Source organism: Aspergillus ibericus (assembly GCF_003184845.1).
Source record: "Aspergillus ibericus CBS 121593 unplaced genomic scaffold BO80scaffold_1, whole genome shotgun sequence".
In the NCBI taxonomy this organism is placed as follows: Eukaryota; Fungi; Ascomycota; class Eurotiomycetes; order Eurotiales; family Aspergillaceae; genus Aspergillus; species Aspergillus ibericus.
In genome coordinates, this window is record NW_020292099.1 from 680,278 (window position 1) to 698,768 (window position 18,491).

Genomic DNA, 18,491 nt, shown 5'->3' on the forward strand with positions numbered 1-18,491 from the left:
AGCGGAGGCTTCAGGAGCAGATTGATGCAGCGGAGAAGAAAGCACAGTCGATGGAGGACACGCGAAAGAGCCTGCCCATCTATCAGTTCCGGGACCAGATCATCCAGGCGGTGCACGATCATCAAGTCTTGATCATCGTGGGAGAGACTGGCTCAGGTAAGACGACGCAGATTCCTCAGTACCTTCATGAGGCCGGATTTACCAAGGGCGGGTTGAAGGTTGGGTGTACGCAGCCGCGGCGAGTCGCTGCCATGAGTGTGGCCTCTCGCGTGGCGGAAGAAATGGGAGTGAAACTGGGAAACGAGGTTGGATACGCCATTCGATTCGAGGACAACACCAGCGATAAGACGGTGCTGAAGTACATGACGGATGGTATGCTGCTCCGTGAGCTCTTGACCGAGCCCGACCTCGGCCAGTATTCTGCATTGATGATTGACGAGGCGCACGAGCGGACGGTGCCCACGGACATTGCTTGTGGTCTTCTGAAGGATATTGCAAAGGCCCGACCTGACCTCAAATTGCTCATCTCCTCCGCCACAATGGACGCTCAGAAGTTCCAGCAGTATTTCGATGATGCGCCCATCTTCAACATCCCGGGTCGTCGGTACCCCGTCGACATCCATTACACATCCCAACCCGAGGCGAATTACCTGGCTGCAGCTATCACGACTGTCTTCCAGATCCATGTCAGTCAGGGTCCCGGTGATATCCTCGTCTTCTTGACCGGTCAAGAAGAAATTGAGGCGGCAGAGCAGAGTCTCCAGGAGACTGCACGAAAATTAGGGAGCAAGATACCGGAGATGATCATCTGTCCAATCTACGCCAATCTTCCGTCCGAGCTTCAGACTAAGATCTTCGAACCGACGCCGCCAAAGGCGCGGAAGGTGGTGCTAGCGACGAACATCGCTGAGACCAGTCTGACCATCGACGGCATTGTCTACGTGATTGACCCGGGCTTTGTAAAGGAGAACGTGTTCAACCCGCGGACGGGCATGGAAAGCTTGGTGGTGACCCCCTGCTCGCGAGCGTCTGCTAACCAAAGAGCCGGACGTGCTGGGCGTGTCGGTCCGGGCAAGTGTTTCCGACTCTATACCAAGTGGGCGTACCACAACGAGTTGGAGGAAAGCACCACACCCGAGATTCAGCGGACCAATCTGAACAGTGTCATCCTGATGCTGAAGTCGTTAGGAATCGACCAGCTGCTTGATTTTGACTTCATGGACCCTCCACCGGCCGAGACGATTATCCGTGCGCTGGAGCAGCTCTATGCGTTGGGAGCGCTGAATGATCGAGGCGAGCTCACCAAGATCGGGCGACAGATGGCCGAGTTCCCGACGGATCCCATGCTGGCCAAGGCGATTCTGGCGGCCGACAAGTATGGTTGCGTGGAAGAGGTGTTGTCGATCGTGTCGATGCTGGGCGAGGCGAGCGCGCTGTTCTTCCGGCCCAAGGACAAGAAGATCCACGCGGACAGCGCGCGGAATCGCTTCACCATCAAGGACGGGGGTGACCACCTCACACTGCTCAACATCTGGAACCAGTGGGTCGACTCAGACTTTAGCTTTGTGTGGGCCAAGGAGAACTTCCTGCAGCAGCGGAGTCTGACGCGGGCGCGTGATGTTCGCGACCAGCTGGCGAAGCTATGTGACCGGGTCGAGGTGACGGTCAGCACTTGCGGCTCGAACAATCTGGTGCCGATTCAGAAGGCCATCACGGCCGGGTTCTTCCCGAATGCCGCGCGGCTGCAGCGAGGCGGCGACAGCTATCGCACGGTGAAGAACGGACAGACGGTGTATCTCCATCCGTCCAGCACGCTGTTCGAGGTGAACCCGCGGTGGGTTATCTACTTCGAGCTGGTTCTCACCAGCAAAGAGTACATGCGCAGCAACATGCCGTTACAAGCGGAGTGGCTGGTCGAGGTGGCGCCGCATTATTACAAGAAGAAGGACCTGGAGACGCTGGGACTGGAGAAGAAGATGGCGAAGGGCCAGGGAGCGGCGGGCGAAAAGAGCCGGAACTGATCGATCCCTGGGACCGTCATAGAGTCGTTCTATGTTGTGTACATTTCCATGTACTATGCCTTATCAACGAACATATCTACTCGTGTAGTAGACACTGAGACTTTTGTACTTGTCCTGTACCAATGATTTAGTCCCACTATGGAGTAGTTACTCCGTACATAGTAGTAGGGCACCACCACCCAATCACAACCCCCGGATTGCAACGCGCCCGTCCCCGTTCCTCGACCGCGGCTCCAACCAGTGGAAACAACCTCGGCAAGTCGCGCCATCAACTCCGCCCGCCAACTTAAACCAACCGACCCCGGATTCCGGATTCCATCGTCTGCCACTTATCTATCCTATCCTATCCTATCCTATCCATCCACTCACCGACCCACGACCACACCACCCCAACCCCCTCAACCAAACCCAAAAACCAAACACAAACACAACCCCAAACCCACAAAGACGAAAATCAGAATGTCCAAATCCTTCACCCCCACCGACATCGCCGCCCACAACACCCCCGACAAGGGCCTCTACATCATCATCGATAACAGCGTCTACGACGTCACCACCTTCGTGGATGAGCATCCGGGGGGCGCGAAGATCCTGAAACGAGTGGCCGGGAAAGATGCCTCGAAACAGTTTTGGAAGGTTAGTTGGGGTACTTTTCTTTTCTTCAAGCTGGTTCTTTTATTCTTGGTGTCGGTCTTGAGTTTTCTTTTCGGTTCGGTTTGGTTCGGTTCGGTTCGGTTCTGGTTGGGTTGGTTGGTTTGTGTGATTATTGACTAGACATTTGTTTCGCCTTTGGGAGATGGGCATACAGCATAGCTAATGGGTCTCGGTAGTATCACAATGAAGGGGTGCTGAAAAAGTACACGTCCAAGTTGAAGATCGGCGAGGTGAAGGAGGAGGCCAAGTTGTGATGAGGGTATTAGAATTAAGACTACGAGGATGATCGGGCTGCTGGAGATTTAGAAATGCTTTGGGAGGCATCAGCTGGGACCGAAATTTGATGAGGCATGATCCAATGTGAGACTAGACCTTCGCCAATTACTAATAACATTAAACAATACTATCCGCCAAATATAACGAGCGAGAGGTGGTATCCGCGTCGGCGCAGGTAAATCGCAACAAACAAAGCAGGTGTACAACATTTCCAGAAAAGCAGGCACGTCGTCATGGGAAGCGGTGCCGGCCCGGTCAGAATTCCCCGAATGGATCATCACGGCGAAAATACCCGCCCTCTTCGTACGGAGAGTCCAGCTCTTGATTCGCACTCCATGCGCTCGACGCCTTCCGCTCGTGTCGCGCAGACCGCGTGCCCTTGTATCCGTTGGTTTGGTCAATGAAGGCCTCCATGCGAACGGTACCGATCGCGTCAAAAAAGTTGCTTGTCCCCACACTGGCCTCGGACGTGCGGCGGCTAACGCTGCCTACGCTGCTGGTGAGCCCTTGGCCATACACGGCCGGACCATACGTGTCCGAGGAGCCGCGCGTCGGGGCTACCGAGGGCACTGTGCCCTGGCTGGAGAAGCTGCGGATGATAGGGACCCGGGGAGTCGTGTTACTGCGCTTACGGGCATGGTTCGAGAACCGGGGCACCGTTGGCGGGTCGGCGGCGTCCATCAACTCGTCGGCTTCTAAACCGGCGGGTAGTTCAGGAACGGGCTCGGGTTGACTGAGAAGGGATCGCTTGCCTTTGGGGCGCGGGCGCGGGCGACCCTTGGCAATTCGAATCGAGTCCCGGATTGGATTACGGCGCAAAGTGGCCGTGGGCGCCGGGGATGTGAATTCCTCCTGCGGGACCGGAGGAAGGGTGTCTAGGTCATGGAGACCCATGGATGAGTGGCTCAAGAACGACAATGCAGTCAGCCAGACATAATGCCGCTCAATGCTGGAGGCCGTGAATTTGAGGGCGCGCTGCGGGGTCAAGATCAAAATCGACCGATTGAACTGGTTCTGCGCATTGAAGCCTTTGGGAAGCGGGTTGTCATCTTTGACATCGAGAACGGACTGGATGATCACTGCGCCAGGGTCAGCACGGGGGTGACTGAGGTCAGATAACGCAGTAAGGTAGACCTACACTTTCGACCGCTCTTACCCAGGAGGGCTGGCCCGCTGGTCGGTTGTTTGCTGCTCCACATGACGGCGCGCTCGTATGGCGCCAGCCAGACCCATCGCTTGTGTCTCGCACCGCTGTTGGCGATATTGGCAGACACCTCGTCGGCATTCCGGCCCTCCCAGTTGTCCTTCGGCTCGCTGACCCCACCAAACGATCTCCGTCTCCGGATGTACTTGTACATCCACTCCCCGACCATGGTTTGCGCGATGGCGTCGACCACGCTGGTGGGTTGGACTATTGTGGCCGTCGAGTCATGTCGTGCATGCGCAAAGGGGCGCGGTGCGGCTGCCGGGTGAGCCGATGTTCGCTTTTGCATGGCCCGTTTCCCCGAGGGCGCCGTGATCTCGTCATAGGGCAGTGGAGGATGTTGGGGACTGTCCGGTCCACAGGACGAGGAGGACATGGTGGGCGATGAGCGGCTGTCGGGGCGGCCATGCTGCTCTATGTGCGACATGGCAGCTGCGGAGCGGACGCGCCGTAGAGTCGGGCGTCGAATAATCGCGGGTCGGGCGCGATCAGCGAAGTGGCGAGGGTTGGATGGCGTTGGACTCTGCCGACCGTCACTCCCACCGGGGAATTTTCTTGAACTGAACCGCATCGGCACTGGGATGGGAGGTGCAATCCCAGATACACCGCTCCCACTACTGGGTTCGCTGGGACTCCGCGGGCGCATATCCTGATGTGCTGCTGCTCCGTTGGAGATCATAGCTGATTTACGCATATCCTGCTGCCGCGCCCCAGGAACCCCAAAGCCTAACCGCTGACTCCACGACGAAGGTCCAACCAGTTCTTTAGAGCCTTGGTCGGTAGGTGTCTCGGATGAGTGGGCATCGGATTCTCGCAGATGCTCATCAATTTCCGGAAGGGGCGCATCGTCCAAGCTAGGATGACCTCGGGTGGAAACTAGTTTGCCTCGCTTCAGGGTGTACGACGCAAATGGCCGATTCAGAAGCTCATCATCGGTGAAGATGTCCTTAGTCTGCCCAGAGGTCTCTTCATCACTCGCCTGATCAAATCCAGCAAAGAGGCTGCTTGATCGTAGAGGGCGCCTGAGCTCGGACTTGGATTCCTCGGACAGCGGACCGTTGTCATTGTTTCCCGGGTAGGCTTGTACCGGCTCAAGTGGCTTGGTGTCTGACGAGGCCCTACTCTCTCGTTTCTTCGACCTTGGAGGAGGGGCACGATAAGGCTGAATGGGATGGTCCGGGGGCGTCTCGCGCAGGGGAAGGTCAGGAATCGCTGATGGGAGTAGGCTGGCCGGTAGCTTGACAGGCCTTGTGTCAATCGGGATTTCTTCTGTTTGCACGCCAACCGTCCGGCTCTCAATGCTCGGGCCGAGGTTGACCTGGCAGGAAACACTCTTGGTTTGAGGCGGGAGAACCACGCTCCCTCGGGGCGAAGGGGGTTCCGAACAAGGCGGGTGGATCGCAATCATGGGGATCTCTAGTTCGGATGACTCCATCTCGGTGGGCGAGGCATTGACTCCCTTGTCATCCGTTTCGGCGACTGGGGCTTGTATAGTCTGTACAGACACTGAGACCATCGCCGTCTCTTCTGGAACTGGCGGTGGTATCTCATCGACCTTGGGGGTCCAAGGAGGAGTGGGAAGATCCTCCACGGTTTGGCAAGACGCCGAGACCATGTCAATCGTCAGGGTTGGGGTAAGTGTTGACGTGCTGCTGTCTTTGCGTTGAAAGAAACCGGTGTCCTCGCCACCAGGGCACTCGGCGGTCTGGTGGCAGGATGGAGGCTCCGGCTTGGATGGTGACAAGGGGGACGGAGGAGGCGAATACTGGATCCCCGTGTCACGGTACACAAATTCGGTCGAGGACATCTTCAACGGGCTCCCGGGCGGCGAGTTTCCTTCGGCCTTGAACCCGTAACCGTCGGCACTTCCCAGAGAAAGCCCGAGGATCTTTCTCGCCTTTGCACCCATGCTCATTGAACGAGAAAGCTGCGAGTGGACGGAGGCCGGACGCTCTTCGGGCAGTGCCTCGGGTGACTCGGGCACAAAGTCAGTGTCGAAGGACTCGAACTCGTCTTCCTCGTCGAATGCCAGCTCTTGTGCTAGACTTAGGCCTTCGCTCTTCAAACCAGGGACGTTGGCGACACTCGCCATGGAGTATCGCACATTGTGATAGTCGGCCTCATCACCGCTGTCAGCGCTCACACTTGTGATACTAGTCCGGCGATGGCCTTGACTGCTCGAGACAACACTCGCCGAGTCACTATCTTTCGCTGCTGCAGATCTGCCGGTCAGGTCAATCTCCATTCCACCAACGTCCTGGAGTGGTTGAAACGAGCCGACTGCTTGAGCAGCCACTACCTCCTTCAAGACAACTTTCAGGCGCCCTTCCACCACGTGGACCTTCCGTTCTAGGTTCCTGCGCTCGCCCTCCCAGGCGTCTTTGTCGCGGTCCCATAGTTGTATGGTCCGCTCTACTTCCTCCTCCCGGCTCCGCGCCTTCTTTTGCGCTTGCTCTAGCTTCTTGCGGACATCTGCGATGTTTTCTAACGCTTCGTCTCGCTCCCGTGCTAGCTCAGTGAGAGCTGATGAAGCGCCACCTTCCAGCAGCTGCAATTGATGCTTGAACGACCGTGTCTCCTTAGTACTCTTGGATAGACGCTCACTGAGACCTTCATTCTCCGTGCGTGATTCGTCAAGGCTCCGCTCGAGGATATCAATGGCCTTCGATTTACTCTCTACATCCCGCCGTAGAGAAAGAATTTCGGAGACGAGGGAGGCATGGAGCGTGGGAGTAAAGCGCCGCGGGTCTAGCGGTGATAGATTATCCTCCTCCGCAGTGTCATCGTAGTCACTGCGTCCGTCGGGCGAAAAGTTCAAGATAGGCAGGGAGTTGGGCGACGACGATAGACCGGGGGAGGAATCTGCCCGGATATGTATTGAGGGTGGTCGTTGAGGTGTCGTGGAAGGCGTCGGAAATGCCCTCGCCGCTGGAGGGCTTGAATAGAGGGTATCAGTAGCCATCGCGTACTCGCTCAATATCGATGGACGTCAATGGCTTAGACCATCCCCTTGAGTGCAATAGAGCGATCAAAAGTCGTCGCGTTCCGTCATGCGCTTTCCATGGACTTTACATATGCCGTGCTGCTCAACACCCCCAGTAATGATGAGCACGACTGGCCGAGGGAGAAATGTGCTAGCCAGCAGCCGGGATCGATTGGGGATCGCGACGACTAGGCTTTTGCAAAAGGCTCATGACGCCGGTCAGCACATTGTGCTTGCTTGGAGTGCCAAGGAACGCGGCTGGAAGTAGGGCTGGAGGCAAGAAATCGTATGCAGATTCAAGGGAGCTCACCTACAATCGAATCAGAGTTCGGCACTTGCCTCCTCCCAGTGTTTACAGGCTGGTTCGAGCCTGGTGGGCGCGTCAATGCGGGCGTGAGTTGCGCAGAGGAAAGACCAGTGAGGGGAGGGAGGGGGGCGCAAAGTATGAATTGATTCTCGTTGGTGACGCGGGGACGGGAAGGGGGCAGGATGTATGGACTATGGAGGAACAGGATCGGATGACGATCAAAAAGGCAGCGGCGTCGCGAAATCGGACAGCAAATATTATTATCTCCCAGTGCCACCGGAAGCCTAGACAAAAGATCTGAGGGGAAAGGGGAGATTGTTTGCCGGGGCCCTCGTTAGCTCACACCGGACCCAGAGCTAAACTGGGCCTTGCACAAGAACCTTGTCCATATATCGGACGAGGGACGGCGACCTAGCTAGTAGCTAGCCATGGGCAATGAGGCATAGGCAGAGGCATTCAGCAGCGGAGCAACTGTCTGCCAGCGCAGGCTAGAGCCTTAGCTTTGTCCAGGGGTGTTCGTTAGGGGGAGGATGGGGAATCGAGTCCACCTCCACGCACCCAATTACTAGTGAGGAGAAATCACCGAACTACTCCACTCGAGCTTGCCACAGCTGGCTTGGGGATCCCGATCCAATAGGCAAATGATAACAGATGTGTCCGACAGGAGGCACGGATCGGCTGCAGCCGCAGGGCGCAGGCGAATGGCTGGTAGGTAACCGGCGGACTGGTACCAGAGCCCAAACATCGTCGATTGAAGATCGTAGCCAATCGAAGAACAAAGCCCAAGGGGGGGAGGAGGTGTTGGTAGGAAAGGGACTCGAATCTGAAACAAGACGACAGACACAGGCAGTGTCCCCAGCACACCGCGGGAACCGGAGAGCACAGAGGCAAAAAAAAAAAAAAAAAAAAAAAAAAAGGAGGTCGTATGTTCGACTGAAGATCGTCCCTGCCTACGGAGTACTGCGTCCGTCCAGTACTTCTGGCGCGAATCAGATGGGAGGGGCAGGGGAGACGATAGTAGCAATAACAATAACAATAACAACAATAATAAGAAGAAATATATAATACAGCTCATAACCCAATTAAAAACAGCGAGCCAGGAAACCCCGATAGATAACGAAAATAGCACCCGGACAAACCAAAAGGATGACCGGCACAAAGGCGGCCGGTGGAGGATGGTCGTTAAACACCTGTTGACGGCAGTTCGTGTCAACGACTAGTTGGGTCCCACTGGTCGACTAAATTGGATCGTCGCCTCTAGACTTTGTTGGACTTGGACGGGGAGATTGCCTGGACTCGGGATGTGACTTCTCCCAGACCTTCCAGGTACGCGGTACGGAGTACCTACAGTCGATTCCCTATTGCATGCCGAACAGCCACCGGCAGACATGGGCCAACCTGCAGGGATGGATGGATCTGGGATACGTTAGGCTTTTCCGATCGTATGATTGAGAGGCGGGCGGGAAAGCTTCAGAAACCAGAAGTCTCATGCCCCAGAGTTGCCAATGGATTTCCCATCAGCCCGTGGTCCGTGTTTCAGAACCCATGAACTTATAATCAGGAAACCCTCTTTAGTCTTTCTCGACGGTGTTCATAAGGATTATCATATTATGGGGAGCGTGTTACGCCGCTACGCGCGATCCGCTGCCATCGACGGAGTATGATCGGAGTTTCCCCTCATCGACACGGCCGCCAGCGTGAAGTTGGTCCCAACCAAGTGCAGCCGGTCGGCTCAGGATGGGATGGGACATAATCACATGTGAGGCTTTAATCTCCGCACTCTGGACCATCGCCATTGCATTCCATGGGTTGGCCAGGTCGGTCGCAACCCAATTCCAACCAGAAGCAGGTGCACGAGAGGAACAGCCGGGAAGGATCCTTGGATGCTTCCGTTCAGCTAGCTCCCCACTTATCATTTCCACCGTCCCCTGGTTCAGGACCAGCGAGGGAGGCGGCCCGGCGCTCAACTTTTGGGTAGTGTCCCCAGTTCGGAAATTAGAGGCGGGGATGCTGGCCCTTTCCCAGACTTCCTTGCTGTTGGCAGTTGGCACGGCGAAGAATCCCCCTGGTGCACGTCCACGGCAAAGAAGATAGTTAGGGATTAGGTAGTGACGGGATACCTCGACAGACGTTGACCCCTCCTCACATTGGGTGGGTATTAATATCAGATTCATTTATGGTATTGGCGGCGGGCGTGGTTTGCTGGTCTGTGATCAGCTTCAGGCGGTCCGTGATGCAAGGCGATGATGTGCGTTAGATCGTAGTGAATGGCGTCGGTAGTCGCTGGCTATCCCTCCGCGGTGTCCGTCAAATCGCCGTCCGACAAGACCCCATATCTATCTAGTATCTAGTATGGTTTCTGGCGGGCTCAATTAAAAGAACGTGAGCAGTTACGTACCAAGGCCAAATTGGCTTGCAGGCTAATCGGCCGGAGTCAGCGCCGGCGTCAACCTTGGCGACCCACGCGGCAAGACGGACTGGATTTTGCGCCTTCCGGCCTTTGCCTCAGGGGCAACTGACAGGTCACCGTGCGTTCCAATATAGTAATAGTAATAATAATGATAATAATAATCACATAGTATGAACAGGGATCTGTCGGTCGTTGCTACTGCCGCGACGGAGAATATCCGCGGCTGGTCTGGGCTGGTCCAGGTGTTGTCTCGGATCCAGCACCAGGATTCAACTATTATGATGCTAACCACGCATTCCGACTCCCGAGGGAGGTGATCTCACGATAGCGTCTTCCTGACTGGGCTAGAAGAGGCATAAGGTCTCTGAAACCTGAGTGCAAACGAAAGAGAGTCCGTTGTCGGGTCCTAGACAGACCGAGATCACGCCGTTGGAGAGGATCATCGGGCTGCAGCTGTCACTGTCCAGAACAGGGGAACTAAAGACACCCTGGTCAGTCAATGCCAACGGGGGACGTTGAGTTAATGCAGGGCGAGCGCTGCGCGGGCCTCCAGTGAGACGTAACCCCGTACCTTGGGGCCATCAACCTGAAGCAGCGATCGAGTGTGATAATGTGATAGATCCAGGGATCACCGCAGCTTGTGCGGGACATCAACTAATGCTTTGCCTCTCCCCTATCACAAAGGAATACCGTCAGTACTCCGTTGCTCGGTCCGAGATGAGTCTAATACGAAGCCTGGAGACCTGAGCAGCCAAAAGCTGTGAAAGAAGCCGTACTCGAACGGAGCGGGGGAGGGAGGCAGCTGAGAAAGAGGAAGACGCTCTTGGCGACGGACGGTCTGCTGCGCTTCGCCCTCTCGCGGTCGCCATTACTCATCCCTCGCCCATTCGGGGGATTCCCCCTCCAAAATCCATGAATTGAATCCATCTACTGCGTAGAGCCAGCCAAAGCATCTAAGATAACACTATCAGCACCATTCTGATATACGACAGTGTCAGCCGCCTCTGTACATGTCAAGTCTACTATCTACTCCCTACTAACTAACTTACACACTCCTCAGCATCCACGGCTGGATTTACGTCACAGCAGCCCGACGCCTCCGCCAGCGTTGTGCAACACGCAACACGGCATACGGACGGTGACCCCCCGAACCTTGCGTCAGCTGGATAGGTACGCCACACGAGTCAAATCTTACCTGCCGTCATGTCGATCAACCCGCTTCCGAAAGTGTTGTTCTTTGACGTCTTCGGCACCGTCGTGGAATGGCGCTCCTGTGTCACTAGGGCCCTGATGAAAGCGGCCACGCGCGCCCTTTTGGACTCGGAAAAGCAGCTGTCAGTGGACGTCCGCATACGGGCAGAGGCCATGACCACTGAAGATTGGCAGGCCATTGCAGTTGAATGGCGCGCGTCCTACGGCCATTTTACCGCCAGCTTCGACCCGTCCTCAGCATTCGTCTCCGTCGACGAGCATCATTACACTTATATCCAGAAGTTGCTCCAGCAGAGAGGTCTCGGTGGCCTGTTCACCGATAAGGAGCGATGGGATATTGCACTCTGTTGGCATCGTCTCGAACCCTGGTCGGACACAGTGGAAGGTCTAAGGCTGTTGAACCGCCAGTTCCGTACCTGCACCCTGTCTAATGGCAATGTGGCTCTCCTAGAAGATCTTCGGGACTATGGCTCTCTACCCTTTACGGACGTGGCAAGCGCGGAGCACTTCGGAGCGTATAAGCCCTCCCCTCAGGTATATCATGGAGCAGCCAAGCGGTTCGGCTTGGAACCCAGTGAATGCGGTATGGTGGCGGCGCACTTATACGACCTCAAAGCGGCAAAGGCATTGGGTTTCATGACGATCTATGTTGAACGGCCCCAGGAAGAGAATCTAAGTGCTGAACAGGCTGCCGAAGCTAGAGAAGAGGGCTTCGTCGACCAATGGTTCGGTCTTGGCTGCGGTGGCTTGGTTGAAGTAGCCAAGCGTTTTGGCATTCCGACACAAATGAGCTCGTAGTGCCCCTGCCCAGGGGGTCTGAAATTGCTCTTGTACATTTCCGGTGCAGCGAGAGCTGATGCGCCCTGGTCTCCAGCATCTGTCGGAATTGAGATGTGTACTTCTTCACTGATGCAATCTTGCCGTCGTATCAAAAACCTAAGAATTAATAGAAGAAGACGGACGTCCATTGTCCTTCTGCCTGATTCTCGAACCCATTCATTCCCCCGCATGCTGAGACTCGTCGATTTGTCAGCAGTGGGTGACATAGATATGGCGCAATACGCTTGATCAACCCGAACTTGTGTATATATGTGTCTAGCGATTTCGACAGCGCAACGTAAGAAGTATCCCTTGCCCTCTGATGGATTCAAAGGTATCGATTACTTTGGTGGCTTCTGACCGATCGGTTTGTCAACAGGATGGTGGAACAGGTATATAGCCCACCTCTGTTGAGCCTCGGCAAAGCAGGGATCGCTAAGGTCACAGGGATCCCAAGTGCATCGCCATGCTGATGCAGACGGTCACTTCCGGCGCAAGGACTCTGCTTTCCGCTCGTTCATTTCGGGGGATCCTAATGCAGAATTCCCTGCTGAAAAGGATCGCTATGTCCTATACTTGAATTACGGATGTCCGTGGGCGCACCGGACCAACTTGGTTCGGTCACTTAAGGGCCTGGAAGACATCATCCAGCTGGTCGTTCTGGACCCCGAACTGGGGCCCGAGGGTTGGTTTTTCTCTGGTCGATATGGATCCGCAGAGAAGGATCCTCTGTACGGGTTCACAAAGTTGAGCCAATTCTATTTCAAGGCGGATCCGAATTATGAGGGCCGGTACACTGTCCCGATGCTCTGGGATAAGAAAAAGGCAACAATCGTGAACAACGAGAGCAGTGAAGTCATCCGGATGTTCTACACCGGGTTCGACCATCTTCTCCCGGAGGAGCTGCGTGAGGCCAACCGGCCTGGCGGGGGATTTTACCCTGCTCACCTGAGGTCAGAGATTGACGCAATGAACGAGTGGGTGTATCACAAGATTAACAATGGGGTATACAAAACCGGATTTGCCACAACGCAAAAGGCCTATGATGAAAATGTGTACCCACTGTTTGAGGCCCTGGACCGTGTCGAGCAGCACCTGGCCGAGCCGGGGCATCAGCCATACCTGTTTGGAGAGAACATCACCGAGGCGGACATCCGACTCTACACAACGATTTGCCGGTTCGATGTGGCCTACTACCTGATCTTCCGCTGTAACCTGAAGATGATCCGGCATGATTATCCGCTGATCGACCGTTGGTATCGACGACTGTATTATGACGAGACGCAACGCACCCGAGTTGGAGCGTTCAAGAAGACCACCTTTTTTGACATTGTAAGTGAGTTGCCGACTCTGAAGGTGGTGATCGCTAACAGCCTTGGGCAGTACAAGTTCAACTACCAGAAGGCGCTAGGGAAACGATCGGGCAGCACCCAGACGATCCTCCCGGCCGGTCCATCTCCGGACATCCTGCCCTTAGAAGTGTAGTGAATAGCAATGATCACCAGTGGCGTGTGGGTAGATGCGCACTGAGACCAGACATCTCTTTCTGTATCGATCACTTGGGGTTGGGATGTGGTCTCCACGTCATCGTCGGCGAAAAGTGGCAGGCAACCGTTTTGTACACAGCGCATGTCTTGTTCTCTTTTCCCTGTTCTTGTCTTCCATTATCATTTTTTGTTTTTTTGTTTTTCAGTGCTCAATCTCACAAAGTCATGCAGTAAAGGACCCCCAAGGCTTTGGCAACAATAATCAAATCAAACCCGACCGTTAGACTAAGAATGTTACTCACCAGGGATGACCAGGAAGAGGGCCGCGGTCCTGCTTGCCGACAGGCTTGTTAGACTTCGAGAGACCGTAATTAGGCTTTACTAGTCAGAACGATGGCAGTCGCAGTGGCTCAGGGACTAACGAGGAGAGGCAATCGAAGCCGGGGGGGTGGGAAGGGGAACCTCGAGGAGGGAGGCCCAGCAAAATTACCCGCTTCTCCCGAGGGACAAGCCCGACTAGACTGTTATTAACTTCCTAGATTGCCTTGGCGAGGCCTCATGTCTAAGATCGGTCAGTAGTCAAGTGCTCTCTGACCAGAGACCATGTCCCTCGTGATGGTCGGGGTCACAAGTCGGTGAAGACTGAAGAGGGCTGAGGGGGGCTGAGGAGGACTAAGGAGGACTAAGGAGGCGAACCGATCCGGATCTATCTAGAAGATGGGTGGAAGAACTTAGAACTGCCGGCGACCTTCTTTCCTTCGGCGGAGCTTCGGTTTCAGGGGTTTCGAACCACTATATTACACACTGGTATGAAGCCAGGATGGATGGCCGATTTCACTCATTCCACTCACCATGGATGGGGCCTTGGTGGAATGAGATGGACACTGGAGTGACTGGACACGTGTTTCCGGAGTACACCTCCTTGTCGTCCACAGGGCATCCGATCAACCCTGCTGGTCCTGGGTACTAGGAACAAGGAAGAAGCTGTCAGGATGCACGGGGATCCAAAGCCATGTGCAAAGTGGGCAGTCACCCAGGTCTGGTGTCTAGTAGTTAACCCAGGACAGTGGGACGCCCCCCTCTCATATCCGCGCCCACCCCCCCTGACCCATTCGCGTGTGTTTGGCCCTGAACGGTGTCAGTTTCTCGGGCAACAGGCACCACTGCGACCGAGCTGCATGCGCTGGATCCTGGGCCTGCATGGTCGGTGGATGATGCACGTACCGATCGCTGCATTTGCATGCAAGTCATGCAGCCAGGGACGCGCGCTGCGTTGATAGATATCTGAGGATCGAGGCAATGACTTGATTATCCATTACCCAACGCTCTACATGACTGGAGCCTTTCCGGGAGGGTGATCCGGACCCGATTCCGCCGTTGAGGGCGTGCGAGTCAGTTTGATTGTGATGGGACAGAGGCTAAGCCGGTAGCGTCGCCTAAGGCGAAGGGGCATCCCGTCGGGGTCAGAATTTTCTTCGAGATTACCTCTGGTGAAGAGGAGGATGGCCACGATTGCCATGAACGATTCTGGACCACGGACCGCCGTCCAGTACCGACTTGGATCCTCTCTAGTAGTCATCTAGTTTCCGAAGACTAGCCACCCACGTGGAAGGAAACGGGGCCGGGATATTACTCGAATATAAGGGAGCCCGGGTGGCAGATACTAAATGGATTAATGCGCATAGGTTCGCGCTCCTGGTGGATTCTATGTTGATTAATTCATATTAACCCAGGTGTCAACGGCGGCCTGGACCCCCAACAAGGAAGGTCGTTAAGGGAGCTTCTGCTGACTGAGTGCGGAGTCCTGGTACTATTACTCTGAGTGAGCTGGAGTGATCCAGGGGATGGTCGGAATCTCTCTAAACCTGTCATTCTCGGTTACCCCAAACAGGGGAAAGGAAAGAGAAGGGAAAGAAAAAGAAAACCGCAAGAACCTGCCACGATGTCCTTCCCTGGGGCATCGTGCCTATAATGTGGCTTGATAAGAGGTTCGCTTGGTCCCAGCTCGGTCAAACGCCAAACGGTGGTAGCCGGTGAGGTGCTGACTGGCGAGGTTTCTGTCCTGGCCCAGCGAACCTTCTTATCCGATGGGATGGGACAACTAGAAATGGAGGTGCGTCGCTGTACGCAGGAAGCTCTAGGTAGATAGGTAGCACCTGCGACCGGAAGTCCGGTGAGCCAACTCGCGCTATGGACCGGCCCGATACTGATCTGTTCCTCCCACGTCCCAACAATAGAAGGTCATCGAACAGTAAAGGAGTCCGGAAGTACATGTCTCTATCTTGGCCATGCTGAGAACTCTACCACTTTGGGATGAGCGGCGACCCAAGACTGACGGACATACATCATTCTGCCATCGTCACGGTTGGTCTTGGTTACAAGGTGACTTCGGCTTTCCAGCAGTCTGTCTCCCTGTGATGCCGATGCAAAAAAGGGGAAAGCGTCTCCACCGGGGTGTCTTTATGGAGTCCAGGGATTTCCCTCCCTCAAACTAATTCTGACCGGGAGAGAATTTGTCAAACGTCATATACCCACGATGGAGCCTTTGTTGTGCCTGGCCCCTTTTTGGTCTTCGAGAACACCAGGGGATGCTGTGTACTCGACTCTGTGCTGGCGAACATCAAGGTTCACCTCCAATAGCGTGCAAATAATAACTAATAGAATAGTCGTATCCTCGGGATAGTTGAGTCTCTAAGGCGGCGCCTGCCAGACAGTCTTCTACAATGGAACCTGAGAAAGTCAATCAGGAAGATAGGTGGTTTTAGTCCGGTTCCCCAAGGGGCGCGGAATGTTCTTTCCTTCTCCCCGTCGCGCTCGAGTGGAACTTGCGACTCTTAGGGCATCATCAACCGTGAAAATCCTCCTGCTGCACGGGATGGATGGGTCCTCATGGACCTCCATCGGTCCATACAGACGAATGCGTTGCTCCATAAGGCGTCATGTCTAACACTACCACCCAGGTCCCTTGGTAGAACCTCGGGTAGTCACCAGGTGGCGCCAGGTTCTTAACCAACTGCTCGCCTGCGGAAAGTGTGGGTGTAGACGTGGACGTGGTCTGGCTGCCTTTCAGCCATGGCTGGTCAAAAATGACACCACCGGAGAGTTGGCCTATCTGCACGAGAAATACCCCAGTACCTGGGTGGTGGTGCTAAGTACCAAGAGTTAGATAGAGTATTGTACACGACTCCTGATCCAACCTGCAATCGGACCAATACGATTCGTTACCACGCCTTTTCTGTCTGTGGGGAGCAGCCTTGAACTTAGTGTTCCCATGCACCCACTTCGTGTCTACCCGAAACCATCTCGGGACTGAACTTCAACCTGGAAGGGGAACTTCTGGCCTCTTAGGGGGACAAAGGAGTCGAGGTGGGACAGGGACCGATGATGATGATGATGATGATGATGATGATGATGATGATGATGATGATGATGATGATGATGATGTAAAGCACGAGGTGTCGCAGGCAGCAACCGAAGGCCTGTGGAAAGACCTGGACTGGTTGTTCGTTGGAAAGGTGGCTAATAGTAATAATATCATGATCGTTGCAATGGTCTAGATTTTCAATCTAGTCTCGGTTCGACAGATGGTTTCCAACTTTCGCTCGTTCCAAGTGAAGTGGCCTTGGTAATGGCAGCGTATACCGGGAGTATCGGCTGAACAGCACCTCCTTCCTCATGTTTCGAGGAAGTCGATCAACACTGTACATCAGGTGCCCAAGTTTCGTCGATAATACGAGCAGGAGGAGCAGCAGAAGAAGTGTACCTGAACTGAAGGAACCTGGTACCCACCGGAGACCATCCAGCAATACCAGGATGACCATACGGTACGGTACGGAGAGGGGACCCCCTCCTTCCCTCCTCCCGTGGGTCTCGTTGCAGCATTGTCCAGCTCCAGATTGCTACCTTCAGTTGACTGGCCCGCCGCCACTGACTGACTGGACTCTTGACTGACCTCTTGACTCTCGCTCTTCTACCAACGGAGTACCACTACAGAGTCTCTCTCCTCCTCTTACCACTTCTTTCCCCCTCCTTCGGTCGGATTACTTCCACCCCCTCCTCCTACTTCCTCTTCCTCCCTCATTCACTACATCGTACTCTCTCTCTCTCTCTCTCTCTCTCTCTCTCTCTCTCTTTCTTGCTTGTTCTCTAATAGCATCCATCCTATGACCCTTCGTTCCAGTTTCAATCGTATCGGTCCAGTCAGATCGATCCAAGCGAATCCTTGACCCAAACTAGCCCATTGATTGATTCCCTCACCACGAAACTAAACCGCGGCTGCTGGTCTCCAGCAGGGATCATCGTCTCCGCCGCTTCATTATCTATTCTCCCTCTACTCCGTATCCTGGTCGTCCTTTTTTTTTATTTTTTTATTTTTATTTTTATTTTATTTTTTCACTCGCTTTCTCCTGTCCTTCTCAAACCCTTCTCTCTCAATTCCATCCTCCTCCTCTTTCTCTGCGACTTCATTTCTTCTTTCTGACGTCTTTCCCAACCGATTTGATTTCCCTAATCATCTCCCATCGGATTCTGGGCACTCGACATTTCCGGGACCGTTCCATCAAAAAATTGAGGGTTGCCCCTCTTCCGTTGTTTCTTTCCGGCCAAGCCTCTTTTGACCTCCTTGGACCTGCACCTCTTCCCCTCCCCCTCCACCTCTCGCCAAACAAACCCATATCACAAAAGTCACCTTTGCAGCCTGCGGATACTTTCAGTACATCCGCTGCTGGCGATCATTGTCTGCGTCGCGCCCCTCACGTGGCAGAATTACCTTGAGGCAAACCTTCTGTGTGTCTCGAAGCTCGGGCGAGCCCCGTTCATCTTATTTTGTTGCGTTCGCGCGGAGTTACGGGCCAGCTCACTAATTGAACTCCGCCCGCTTGTGCCATTCTGCAGCTGTGGGTGGCCGCTTATTTGAGATCCCTCGAGTCAAATCAAGAGGTTCTCGTTGAACTTGTTTTTCTTCCCTTCTTTGATTGCTTTTTCCACATTATTGGTTTAAAGGTCGCAGTAACGCAAATCCGGCGACTTCTCCATCGCTCTCCTCCCAGGCCTTTCTTTCCCCTTGGACTCTCCACCCCGCGGCGCTTCAGGTACGTGAGTTTCCGCCTCTGGTTGCTC

General features: G+C 54.7%; 5 protein-coding genes across 5 annotated transcripts; 3 read left to right on the plus strand and 2 right to left on the minus strand.

Annotated features, from left to right (window-relative positions):
• Positions 1-2,321: 2,321 nt before the first annotated feature.
• BO80DRAFT_420529 (cytochrome b5-like heme/steroid binding domain-containing protein) lies at positions 2,322-3,102 on the plus strand. Its single transcript, XM_025718389.1, has 2 exons — positions 2,322-2,657; positions 2,852-3,102. Exons 1-2 carry the CDS (start codon positions 2,481-2,483, stop codon positions 2,927-2,929), a joined length of 255 nt encoding a protein of 84 aa, XP_025580572.1. The 5' UTR covers positions 2,322-2,480; the 3' UTR covers positions 2,930-3,102.
• Positions 3,103-7,615, minus strand: BO80DRAFT_4973 (putative nuclear migration protein). Its single transcript, XM_025724069.1, has 3 exons — positions 7,449-7,615; positions 4,090-7,344; positions 3,103-4,030 (listed from the first exon to the last, which is right to left on the minus strand). The coding sequence occupies exons 2-3, from the start codon at positions 7,115-7,117 to the stop codon at positions 3,207-3,209; spliced, it is 3,852 nt and encodes a 1,283-aa protein (XP_025580573.1). The 5' UTR covers positions 7,118-7,344; positions 7,449-7,615; the 3' UTR covers positions 3,103-3,206.
• Positions 7,616-9,340: 1,725 nt separating this feature from the next.
• Positions 9,341-9,496, minus strand: BO80DRAFT_342631 (uncharacterized protein; the record flags this gene model as incomplete). Its single annotated transcript, XM_025715212.1, has 1 exon — positions 9,341-9,496. A coding segment is annotated over one exon (156 nt), but the record flags the coding sequence as incomplete, so codon positions are not given.
• A 1,562-nt stretch (positions 9,497-11,058) lies between these two features.
• On the plus strand, positions 11,059-11,865 carry BO80DRAFT_343200 (haloacid dehalogenase, type II; the record flags this gene model as incomplete). Its single annotated transcript, XM_025715223.1, has 1 exon — positions 11,059-11,865. The coding sequence occupies one exon, from the start codon at positions 11,059-11,061 to the stop codon at positions 11,863-11,865; it is 807 nt and encodes a 268-aa protein (XP_025580575.1).
• A 307-nt stretch (positions 11,866-12,172) lies between these two features.
• Positions 12,173-13,788, plus strand: BO80DRAFT_420535 (uncharacterized protein). Its single transcript, XM_025718390.1, has 3 exons — positions 12,173-12,278; positions 12,334-13,218; positions 13,270-13,788. The coding sequence occupies exons 1-3, from the start codon at positions 12,267-12,269 to the stop codon at positions 13,369-13,371; spliced, it is 999 nt and encodes a 332-aa protein (XP_025580576.1). The 5' UTR covers positions 12,173-12,266; the 3' UTR covers positions 13,372-13,788.
• The last annotated feature ends 4,703 nt before the right edge of the window (positions 13,789-18,491 follow it).